General features: G+C 42.6%; 1 protein-coding gene across 1 annotated transcript in view; it reads right to left on the bottom strand.

Moving 5' to 3' along the window:
* The window catches only part of CUBN (cubilin), a 234,572-nt gene that overhangs the window by 9,583 nt on the left and 212,266 nt on the right, over positions 1 to 12,723 (bottom strand). The window contains exons 60-63 of the mRNA XM_012753774.3: positions 12,044 to 12,252; positions 2,742 to 2,904; positions 2,183 to 2,388; positions 76 to 223 (exon numbers count right to left, since the gene is read on the bottom strand). Coding sequence (XP_012609228.2) covers positions 76 to 223; positions 2,183 to 2,388; positions 2,742 to 2,904; positions 12,044 to 12,252 — 726 coding nt within the window. The remainder of the gene's footprint in view (positions 1 to 75; positions 224 to 2,182; positions 2,389 to 2,741; positions 2,905 to 12,043; positions 12,253 to 12,723) is intronic.

The raw sequence follows: 12,723 nt of genomic DNA, 5'->3' as shown, positions 1-12,723 counted from the left end.
ACGCTAATTTACTGACAGGCAATATGTGCAATGATGGTAGGTTTTCTGAATAAAAGATGAATTTCCAGGGCTCACCTGCAATCTGATAGGTAAAACTCACTCTAGAGTTTGTGGTTAAAACTTCAGATTTGAAAGTGACAATTGCAGTGCTCATAGAAGAATAAAACGCAGGTATGGCTGAAGCATTCCCGCCACAGAACTGGGTTCTTGAATTTCCATTACCCTGAAACGAAATGGAAGGCCGAATCTAAGTTACGTTAGATTTAGTTTCGGAAGAGAACAGGCCATAACGAATTAAATGGCACATGCAAGTATGGCATCAGTATTCAGCCATGGAAAGTAGCCCTCGTGTTGGAAGTGCTTTGCAACAAGCCTCGTGGTGGCCTCAGAATGGACACATGTCCTACCGGAGGGGAAGGGATCCTTTGAGGGTCTCTACCACTGGACAAAGATTCTCTGAGACCCTCCTCATCATTCTCAGTCACTTTCCTTCTGGTTGCTTCCCTTCATTTATTAAAGACTGGGGGTGTCTTAGCTCATAGTCATTTTCTGCACCCCATTTCCTTTCTGCACCCTTGGAGGTTTGAGTGTTTTCACAGACAAGCCACGGAACATCCTAACTTTGTGCTCCCTAACTGTGACGCCCATCTCTGCTGTCTGTGGTGCCACCCAGAGCCGGCGCTCACCTCACGTCCTCTATAATGTCACCACGTCAGCCTTTCAGGGTCTTTCAATGAGGGCTTCTCTTTCTACTCTTGAAGCTTTGCAAGTTTGAATTTCTCCCAGCCCACCAGTCAATTTTTTGTCTTTCCTCCCTACCTACCCAGGCTGAAATCTTTGTTCTTTCCTTTATTCATTGAGCTGAGAGCATTATTCAGTCATGACAAATGCTGGGTCTTATTTGAGGCCAGTCCAGCTGCTGTTATGCCCGAGTTACCTGGTGGCCCGTAAGGAGCATATTTGTGCCCAACTGAGTGGTCTGCCCTGATGCCCATTGTCTTGGCTTCACGAAGCAATGGGCAATTGAAAGAGCTTTTAACTTGGCTTTATGTCCTTCCAGGGAGGATACCCCTAGGTACTAGGAATTCTGTCCTGAAAACCACCAATGGAATGGTAATAACCTCACATCTTGCCCACCTTGGGAGTTTAGGACTTATCTCAGTTTCTACACTTTGCACAAAACAGCAAACCCCGTGAGTTTGCTCAGCAACCACTCAGCAACCAGCACATCCTGGACCTCTCCATGTTGGAGTCAGACAAAGTGGACTTTTCTCTGCCCGGCAAGATCATGTGAGAACTAGGGGACCCCAGCTTCATAAAGAGAAGGAGCTTGAAAATTTAGAAGATGATGGGCAGGACTCTCCATTGTTGCGGACACATGGGGTTGGAACATGACAATCTTGGAGTGAACTGGGATGCGTTAGTTGCTCCCCAAACTGCATAGCAACAATCCACATATTCCCAGGTGTTCACCCAGGTTTCCATCCTCAGTTCACAACCCCTCACTTTACATATTTTCCCTGGATAATCTTGTTGTTCTCATTATTCCAACCACTTATCTATACGAATATGGTGCTCAAACTTTTGGGTCTTCCGTCAACATCACATTTTTATGCCCAACTATCTATCTTCTCAACATCTTATCCCATGGAAATTCAGCCTCAGCATTTATTTTAAAAATAAAAACAGATTTTCCCCTTTTTATCTTTCTTACATTACTATGCAGACAGCCCTGCTGGACTACTACTAGATGGCCTCTTCACTGATTCTCCTGTGTTCTGTATGGACTTCTTCAATTCCCCCCATACACTGATGCCACTAACTACAGAAGTGTTTCTCCAAGCATGCTCCATGGAGCTCCAGTGTTGCTTGTCAGAAATTCAGCTCCATGGGTGCAATGTGGGGGACTCAGGCTTTGAGGGTGGTCCCCGGAGTGTGCACTTTTAACAAGACATCCAGATGGTTCTTAGGCACATGAATGTCTGAGAGCTCCGGACCTACAGGACCACGTTCAAGTTTCTCCACACAGCTGAACAGAGGGCTTTGTATACAGCTGAAAAACACATTAAGCTGGAAGTAACTTTGAGAATTTATTTAATCATGGCCTCAGTACTTCAAGTGATTTGCAAAGACTGGTGAAAAGGTCACTAGCTGCGACTGTCATCCATCCTATAATTGTTACCTGTGGCGAGTCCTGAAACTCTAAGTAATTCTGCGCACAGTCTTGCGAGCTCAGCTGTAATGCCCACACGGTTATCTTGACCTGCTGGTGCAGAGGAGCTTCAATGACCCAAGTACAGGTGGAAAAGGAGACATCTGGGTTTGATGAATTGGATGATGAAATATTTTGTGGGGTCCAAGTTGCATTATATGTTCCTCCACAAGGCACTGGGGAGGGGGGAAAAAAACCAATGCACAAGACATATTACTCACATCTCACTTCACACAATCCTTAAAATCCTACCTTCCCTACCTTTCCAGCCCAAAGGAGCTATATTTATATCATTCTATTAAGGACTGGGGGGATATATATCCTTGATTAAGCATTGCATCAAATTTGTACCACAGATTAAACACAGAGTAATTAACATGGTGTTTAGCAATTGACATTGAGCTTAGATAGTAATTAACATTGAGGCTAGTAATTAACATTGAGTTTAGATATAACAAGCATGGCATTACTTTTAGTACATAAAGACACATGTAGCTCATGATATGTAAAAATGTCTCAATTTACTCACTGTCAATGATAGTGTATGTCGCATTAAATCCTTCCCTTTCTAAAATTAGGTCACTGACGAATTGAACCGTAAGGAAGTTGCCAGAAGAGATAAAAGGAGCAGGTACAGTGGAGCCACAAAACGTTCCGGCCAAGTTGGCATTTTCACTGTCCCCGTCGTATAACTGAAAAGAAAAACAGTTCATTAGCTCTCCATTATTCACGAAGAGGTCGCATATTTTACCCTAAATTGGATGTGAAGTCACAATAGGTCATGATGAAGAATCTCTACATTCGTGTTCTTAAAGCTGGTCTTAACTTAGGAACAGAATTATAATGGAATCTATTACATTCTAATGATTTTTTCAGCAAAAACCTGGTATGATGGCTAACATTCTTTTTCTCTTTGGGAAAGTAAAACATGATTTAAAAAGGAGTGCGCCACTACAGTCCACTAACTCATGGCCTGGTTTGCCTCCGCTCCCAGTCATGCTCTGGTCCAAGTGGTCCCAGCTGCTCTGGCTTCCTGCCTGGATTGTCAGTGAACCCCCCAGGGGAGCCCCTGATTCTGCCCTTGGCCCTTGTGAGTCTGGTCTGAACACGGCAGCCAGAGGACACTGTTGAAGTGTAAGTGGGATCAGGTCACTGTTTGCTGCAAATCCTCCCAGCTGCTTCCCATCTACTCACTATAAAAGCCAAATCCATAGCAACAGCCCTCAGGCTCCCACCCTGGCCTTTCTGGTCTCATTTCTTATCGTCTCCACTTTCTTCACTCTGCTCCCGGAGCAAACCAAGCGCACCCCCGCTTCACGGCCATTGCATTTGCTGCTCCCTTTGCCTGGAATGTTCTTCCCCAGGTATCCACATAGTCTGTTCTCCTGCAATCCTTCGGGTCTTTGCTCAATTATCGCCAACTCAGGAAGGCCTTCCCTACATAAACTCTCCCAACATTTCCTGCCTGATTTTTCTCCATAGTGGGAGCATTACCTTCTACTTACCATATTTGAACTTGTTTATTTCATCATCTTTCCCTCTGAAAAAATGCAAGTTCCATGAAGGCACAGATTTCTGACTGTTCTGTTCACCGCTAAACTGTCCCCAGATTTTATAAACAGCAGAGTGGCACATAAAAGTCCTCCATAAATATCTAATAAATGAATAAGTGCTTGGATTCCTCTATCCCACTACCAACCCCTTCCAACACTGTCCTCCCTGAGTTTTGTCTCAGTAAATGGTTGAAGCCTAAAACTTCAGTCACTCTTGGGTCCTCTCTATTCCCCTCTCTCCCTACCATCCCCACAGCCACTTTATTCTACCTTAAAACACACCCCCAAGGGCCCCATCCCCACTGCTACCACCATCGTCCTTTGTCTTTACCACTGTAACATCATCTTCCTGGACTTAAGTCTGCAAAGCAGCCACGCTATCTGCCACTGAGCTGCCTGGGTGTTTGCAAACTTACATCCGATTCTGCTCCTGCTCTGCCTAAAACGCCCCAGTGAATTCCCATTGCATCGAAAGTAAAATCCCAGCTCTTTGCCATGGTCTTCTGGTCCCACCCCATCTGGCCTGGGCCTCCCCGCAGACACCCACACCTTGTGCTTCCTGCAACCCCTCCATCGCAGGGGGTCCCCTGCCCACGGCCCCTGCACAGGCCACCATTCCTGCTGGGCTCTCCCTCGGCTGGAGCTGAACCTCAGCTGACCTGTCACCTCTTTGGAAAGGCCACCCCTATCTAATGTTGCCCTCCTTCAGCAACACTGGATTCATTTTCCTATTGTAATCAAAAGGTGTCATATTTATTGCTTATTTGCTTTTTCTGATCACTCTCCCAACAAGAATGTAAGTCCCATGGGTGGGGAGACTTTGACTTATTCATTGTGGTGTCACCAGCACCCAGAGCAATTCCCAGCCATGGTAACCTCTACAAACACCTGATGAAATAGTGAGTGTTTGGATTTCTCTCAAACACACTACTAGAAAGTTTGTTTCCATATGAGTAATCTTCCTTGTATTTCTAAAACAAGTATCTGTGTGTACCTAGCTTCAGATATTTAATTCATAACAGAACTATGGTGTATCAGAGGGCTCAGAACAGCCATTGGCACTGACATTATTTCAAAAGGCTAGGATTATATAAGGCAGAAGTGTTTAAAAACAGTCATTTCAACACAAAAAGAAATTGACCACTAGATGGCACTGTCTCTCCTACTTAAACGTGATTGTTACTTTAGAACCATAAAAGTTCTGTAATCTAATCCCCTCGTTTTACAGAAGACTACATTGGCCAAATTTTAAGTCGTGTACTTCTTCTGGTGAACAAGTTAAAAAGTCACTATAACCAATTCTGTCTTTATGATCACATTCATATTGGTAGCATTTTTATCCTGTGTCCTGTGTGCCAGGCCCCTGTGCTAGGTTCTGTGCGTACAAGGATGTAGAAAGCACTTTCTAGACCTTCAAGGTTCTCATGGGCTAGTGGGAGGAAAGGTCCACAAATTAAATCTAGATATATTGTATTAAAATATATGTTTGTGGGGCCGGGCGCGGTGGCTCACGCTTGTAATCCTAGCACTCTGGGAGGCCGAGGCGGGCGGATTGCTCAAGGTCAGGAGTTCAAAACCAGCCTGAGCGAGACCCCGTCTCTACTATAAAAATAGAGAGAAATTAATTGGCTAACTAATATATATATATATAAAAAATTAGCCGGGCATGATGGCTCGTGTAGTCCCAGCAACTCGGGAGGCTGAGGCAGTAGGATTGCTTAAGCCCAGGAGTTTGAGGTTGCTGTGAGCTAGGCTGATGCCACGGCACTCACTCTAGCCTAGGCAAGAAAGCGAGACTCTGTCTCAAAAAAAAAAATATATATATATGTTTGTGTGTATACACAGATGCACTATATGTATGTGTCTATTTGCATGTATTGTATATGTGTATCCATGCAAATATATATATGGTATGTCTGAATTATATATCAAATAGAGGAAAGTAAGTGCTGCAATTAAAGAATGGAACTGTGTCAGGGAACCCAGATATGGAGCCATGAAAGACACATACAGACATTTGGATTGGTCCTTAAATGTAAGGAGACCTTCTAGACCCACAAAAGAGAAAGGGCATCCCAGCCGAAGAACATGAGTGGAAGTCCGTGGAAGTATGAATTGCATGGCACGTGTCAGCATCTCTGGATGCTTTGATGTGGCTGGACTCTTAGGTGACAGAACAAGAGAAAAGGAGGAGGCCAGCGGACAAGCCTGTGAAGTTCCACAGGTTTCACGTCAAGGGATTTGGATCTCATTGTACACGAGTTACAAGATCCGGTTTGGGTTTTAGGTAGACAACTGGCAAATGTGAAGGAAGGTATGAAGGAGAAGGCAGAGCTGGATGGAAGGAAATAACAAGCACGCCTGGCCCCAAGCTGGTGTTGCGTTAGTTCCTGCACTGCCATAATAAGATTTCTCCTGAGTTGAAATGGACAGCTTGTGGCGTCTGGACAACTGGCACAGGCTCCTACACTCCTGTGTGCCAAGACCAAGGTCTTCTCTACCTGCTCTCGTTCTCTGATAACACTAAATCTCACTAGGGGCTTTTGCAGGGTTGCCCTATAGTGGGTTGCGTGGGGTGCCTTGTGCAATGCCAAGGAGGGGGAATGATGCATAAACCAGGGTATAAATGGTGGTCTTAGGACCTGCACAATCATACGCAGCTACGTGCCGTATTCTGGGAGCATATATGTTTCCTGGCATAACTGTATTAGACCTGGGGCCTGAATCATGTTCTAAGTCTTGTGGATGTGGGTAAGTGTGGAGAAGAATTTTGTGCCTTTTCAACTTTTGAAACTCTTTAATAGTTTTAGAATCTACTCAAGAGCCTCAAGGAATTGTATGAATAATTTAGTGGAAAATAAGCCTCTGCTACAACTACTGCAAGATCCTGTACCTTACCCAGCCTTCAATTTAAGCAGCTGAAAAAAACTAGGAAAGGAAATTTTTAGATTTTAATTTCTAGAAACTCTTAGTGCACAAGGGCAATAGACTTTGATATTGGACTTTCTTTTCAAAGTTGACTTGATACTTTTAAACAATATCCTTAGGACTTTATCTTTTAACATTTCCCTAGGAATCTGATAATTGGGGGATTTTTATATTCTGATTTGGAGATCTCTTTATGTTGCATCTTAGAGTATCTTCGTGAATTCTTTGATCTTACTGCAGAACCTCTGATAGGGTCTGCTTCAGGGCATCATTTGTTATGGGAAAGAAAACAGAGAGTGATTTTTCAGGGTTGGCGCTAAACTCTGACTCATTTCAGAATGTTCTAGGAAAAAAGTTATTGCTAGTCCCTGTGGTCTCAGGAAAAGCCATAAAGAAACAATGATTAGAATCAGCTTCCCAAGTGCAGGAATTTTCATGGTATTGTTGCTTTTTTAAAATCTCAATGTTTTTTTGCAGTGCTCGGAACAATGTCTGGAATATAGTAGGTACCCAAATTAACATTGATTGAAAGAATAACTGAACAAATGAATGAACGAATAGGAGGTACTACCTTATAATGATGGAAGCCCGATGCAGCCACAGATTGCTGATGCTCTCCGCAAAGACGGACAGCCTTGCTTCCTAGTGGCCGACCACAGGATGAATGGCTAAGCCGAGGGGTTAAGACAGAGGTTCTTAGTGAGGTCAATATCACCCACTAGGAAGTGTTTTGCACAAGTGTGGTGCTTTGGGGGTCATCACAATAACTTGGGGCTATAACTAGCATTTAGCGTCTAGAAGCCACATTACAGAATTCTATCCTGCAATTCACAGGACAGTTTCACAAAGTGAGAATTTATTCTATACCTCATGTAACTTTTGAATGTCTTGCCAGACATTTGTGTAAGAAGAAAAAAAAAAAACAAAACCTGTTTATAGTGATTTGATCTCAGAACCTAAATCCATTCTATATATAAACACTAAAATACTTTTGTACAGTTTTGATATGCACCAAATTTCCAGGAATACAACTACCGTGTACTCTGAAGGAAGACTGTACTTCGTTTTGTTTGGTTTTGTTAAGTTTTCTCACCATTTTGGAAATTCACGTTGCAGATGGTGATGACGCTGTTGGCATTCAAGTAGCAAAAACAACTCACCATATTTGTTTAAATTTCTACTCTTTATTTACCATAACTTCACATATGGTGAAGAATCTGACTACTTTATGTGACCTAGCATAGTGGTGTCAGAGTACTTACATATGGAAATATGCATTATTTTATATACTTTCCTTTTATTTCTCCTTTTCATTGCATTGAGTACATTATATATATATATATATATATATATATATATTTGAAATTATGCTATGGGCAGGTTAAAGCATACATGACTTTCACTGCAGATGGGAAAGGAAGCGTTGCAAAATATTGGCTATGAAGAGGGGCACCAATCTGGTTTCTCCTTTCTGCTGGCTCCATATTTCCAGGCAGAGGAAGTCAGTTAGGGTCAGACTTCCGAGCCCTTATGTCCCGCCCACTTCCTGCTCCACACGGGAGCCCTGAACTGACAGGTGATTGGATGTCATGGAGCAGGGCATGAGATGGTGTATGTAGCTCAAAGCCCCACTTCCTCCTTATTTTTGGTGACCAGCGCTTATGACGCTCCTTTGAGTTTTATGGAGGACAACGAAGAGGGGGTAGAAGTTTCCGTTTATTGTGTAAATCCCAGCTCAGTCATTCTGGCTAGAAGGCCTTTCCCGAACCCCACAGTGAAGTCAATCAGACCCTCCTCTGCCCCACTTGTCTACACTGTTCCTACTTGCCATGTTTGCATGCCGTTTAATCACTAACTTGCTGACGTGTCAGTCTTCTACACTCTACCGACAGCGCCTTGAGGAGCTAGAACTCAAGGTATTTCTTTAACTGTTGACATCTCCAGTGAAGGCTGCCGATGCCTGGCATATAATCGTGCCAAATAACTCTATAGAAAGGATATAATGTTGATTTCAGCAGCAACCACTCAGTGAAACACACAATTCACTTTGTACTGCAGCTACAGTAATTACTCTCCAAGTCAACCCTTTCAAATATAAGAGTGACAGAATTATGAATAAATAAAGGAATCTGGCATGATTTTACCTGTACATCTACCTATAAGGTTGAATTAAATTAGCTTTTCTAACAAGTCATTTGATTATAATCTCTAAGAAACAATGCATAAGGAACCAGATGTCTGATTTATCACAGAGAATCTCTTTAATAAATATCCCCAAGCTTCACATTTCAAAGGCTGTTCTTTGATCTGCCAGTTTACTAGAAGCTGGAAAAGTTGCCAATTGAAGGAAATTGCTTTCCCAAGAGGGAAAACAAGAATAGATCTGAACAGAATTTCTTTGAACAACAACAACAAAACCCAAGGATATTTTATTGTGAAGCTAGAAAACAACTCTTTGTTTTTGATATTGCTGTTTCTGTCCTAAATGACTTCAGGGAATTTAGACAATTACAGTCATATTATCAAATTACACCCCATAAAAATGGATCTCGAGAGTAAATCCAATCAACCCTCCCGTAGGACCATACCCAAAACATTCTAAAGAAATGTAAACTTACAATTTTATATGTAAATCAATTATTTTTAGTATTTTAAGAAAAGGAGATTCTATAGTGTCCGTGCCTACTTGGAATTACTCAAAGGGAAAATAGGAGGTAAGCTTGTTTACAAATTATGTCAGGCACAGGGCTGAACACTGTAGTATGCATAATTTTTATCCTTAAACAGCTTTGCAAGGTAGGTACTATTATGTGATTTTGTTTTTACATAAATGAAGTGATGAAGATTCAGGAAGATTAGGAAATCTGTCTGGATGCAAAATTGGATTTGAGTCCCCAGACTGTCTCTAAAGCTCATTAACACCTTTCTGAGAAAACCAGGGGAGCTTGGATCAGCTTTAGAGCTGTCCTGGCCACGTTGATCTGATTTTAGAAAAGAAGGCTCCAAGCTGAAAGGACGTTCCTGTTGTCCCTGGTCTCCCACGAACTCCTCCCATGCAGCTTCGGTGCCGATACCGTGTTAAAATGCTCATCATGCAAGGGGAGGAGTTCGCTCTTCATCTTAACCTTTTTTTGCCTCCGCTTGGCAATTTAATAGTATTGATCACCTGTCCTTTGTGAAACAATCTTCCCCCTTGACTCCAGGAACACGGCATGATGCCTGGTGTTCCCGTTTTTTCATGACTCACCTGTTTTGTTTTGTTTTTCTGTTGTCCTCTCCAGGTGCCCCACTGGGCACCTTTCCTGGTAGGTGAGAGCATGGCTGTCCAGCTCCCTGCTGTCAGCCTCTGGGAAAGCATCCTTTCCCCTGACCTAAGGAATCCCCTTTTTTCTGCCTCTTCTCCGTGTTCAAAGTGGCGCTATCTTCTCTCTGGACCTCTGCCCCAAGACCTGCCCGCTGCAGTCCCACGTGTCTGATATTGTTTTGGCCTCCTACGCTTGGTGTTTATCACAGTAAAAATACATGTATATAATTAAGTGCTCAAATGTGTGTTCCATCTGTGACTTTTCCTTCCCTTTCTTTTAAAACCAGTTTCCTTAAAATTTACAACAGTCCTAGAACTTAAGTTTCTCTTGTACCCATCTTGCCATCTCCCCCCCGCCGCCCCAGCTGCCTAAGAGTGACCTCCCAACTAAGGGTGACCTCTCCCTGCAGCCTTCTGAGATGCCTCTCCTTCCAGTCCTCCCTAAATGGCAATTCCAGGTGAGACTTCCTTAAACACTGCTCTTATCAGATCGCTCCTTATTTTCAGCTGCATGAAATCTAACATGCACATTCCAACATCTATGCCTTTTTTTGCTGTTCACCTTGACCAGAATTCCCTCCTGGCTTGAATAAATTTTCCCTCACTCTGTGAAGTCTTTCATGATCATGCCAGATTATCTTTTGCTTTTTCCCTTTTAAACTTGCACATTGCTTCATGCCTGTGTCTAATGTGTGAGTTGGCATTTAAATATTTACTATTCTGAACTGTACACTTGGTGACTTTCTTGTTGTCCCTTAATTTTCCAATCAGACTTAGCTCCTCATGGACAGAAATGTTGCCATACTTGTTATTTTTCCCTTGAGATTGCAGTAGTAAATGTTAACTGACGCTACCTAACACTTGCAATCTTAATTTATGTAGCCTCATAGGTACAATAACTTAATGTGAGTCATTAAAAATTGAACAGAAAAAGGCAAGGTGTGGTGGTTCATGCCTGTAATCCTAGCACTGTGGAGGGGGCGGTTGAGGTGGGAGGACTGCTTGAGGCCAGGAGTTTGAGACCAGCCTGAGCAAGAGGGAGACCCCATCTCTACAAAAAAATAGAAAAATTAGCTGGGCATGGTGGTGCATGCCTGTAGTCCCAGGTATTCGGGAGGCTGAGGGAGGAGAATCACTTGAGCTATGTGGTGCTGTGAGCTATGATGATGTGACTGCACTCTAGCTTGGGCAAGAGAGCAAGCCTCTGTCACCAAAAAAAAAGAACAGAAAGATTACCCAATTTACTTTTATTTATTTATTTATTTATTTTGAGACAGAGTCTCACTCTGTTTCCTGGGCTAGAGTGTCATGGCATCAGTCTAGCTCATAGCAACCTCAAACTCCTGGGCTCAAGTGATCCTTCTGCCTCAGTCTCCCAAGTAGCTGGGACTACAGGAATGTGCCACCATGCCCGGCTAATTTTTTCTACATATTTTTAGTTGCTAATTAATTTGTTTCTATTTTTGGTAGAGATGGGGTCTCACTCTTGCTCAGGCTGGTTTCGAATTCCTAACCTTGAGCGATCCACCTGCCTCTGCCTCCCAGAGTGCTAGGATTACAGGTGTGAGCCACCGCCCCCAGCCCTGATTTGCTTTTAATAGGACTTCATGATGAATATATTTTCCATGTCTAATCTAATATAGAAATAAATCTATAAACTTAAAAAATAGACAAATTAAGGGGTGATTATTTGCATTGCAAACATTGTCATTTATTTTAGGATTTGCCAAAGTTCCTTAGGGTACCTCTTTCCATAAAACCAATCTTCCCATAGATTAGCTCTTGCAAAGCACTGATGAACAGGGGATCCTAATGCTAATGTTGGAAGCCACACAACATTTTTGAGTCAGCCATATTAAAGATTAATCTGATATGATATTGGAGCATCTATAACATGATACATTGCATCATTGCAGAATAAGTCATTTTAAAAGGCGGTAGTACTCGTACTCACAATTTTCAGGACTCCCTATATGGTATAAACTGCAATGCACTATAGTAAAAGCTGGGACTAGCAGACTCTGTTAAAAGATAAACTAGCCTTACCTTTACGTAATCATAAAGACATCTTCTCATATTAGTTGGTGCCTCCAGAACAAATGTGCGGAAGGTGAGTTTAATTAGTTTGTTTACAGGTGCAATTATGAACCATATGCAGTTTAAGTTCTTGTCATATCTTCCACTCGAATCAGCATCAGGAGAGACAAAGGAATCACTAGAAGCTGTCAGATACCCACCACATCCTTGCTCAGGCCCTGTGTTAGAAGAAAGACATCACTATGTAGACCAAACAGAACACATCTTAAGTTTTACATGGAGGATTTTAAAAAGAACATAGTTCCTACTTTCTACCATACTGTGAAAATTATCAGGTGGTTCCTTGAAAGTCAGGGGGCTTCCTTCCTTCCTTCCTTCCTTCCTTCCTTCCTTCCTTCCTTCCTTCCTTCCTTCCTTCCTTCCTTCCTTCCTTCCTTCCTTCCTTCCTTCCTTCCTCCCTCCCTCCCTTCCTTCTTCCCTCCCTCCCTCCCTTCACCCTCAGTTGTCTCCTTCTCATTCATACAGCGTTCCCAAGAGAAGTGGGCAACCTCATTGAGTTCTATGTGCCTTTCTAGAACTGCTGATGTGATTTATTGAAGCTTTTCCCAACCTTGAGAAAATCCAATTTTATACAAAAGTGTTTTGCATAATAAAACTGGAGGAAAATATGAACGTGTTTTACTTTTATG

The sequence above is a fragment of the Microcebus murinus genome, chromosome 25 (genome assembly GCF_040939455.1).
Source record: "Microcebus murinus isolate Inina chromosome 25, M.murinus_Inina_mat1.0, whole genome shotgun sequence".
NCBI lineage: Eukaryota > Metazoa > Chordata > Mammalia > Primates > Cheirogaleidae > Microcebus > Microcebus murinus.
This window is presented reverse-complemented; position numbering and strand designations above follow the sequence as displayed.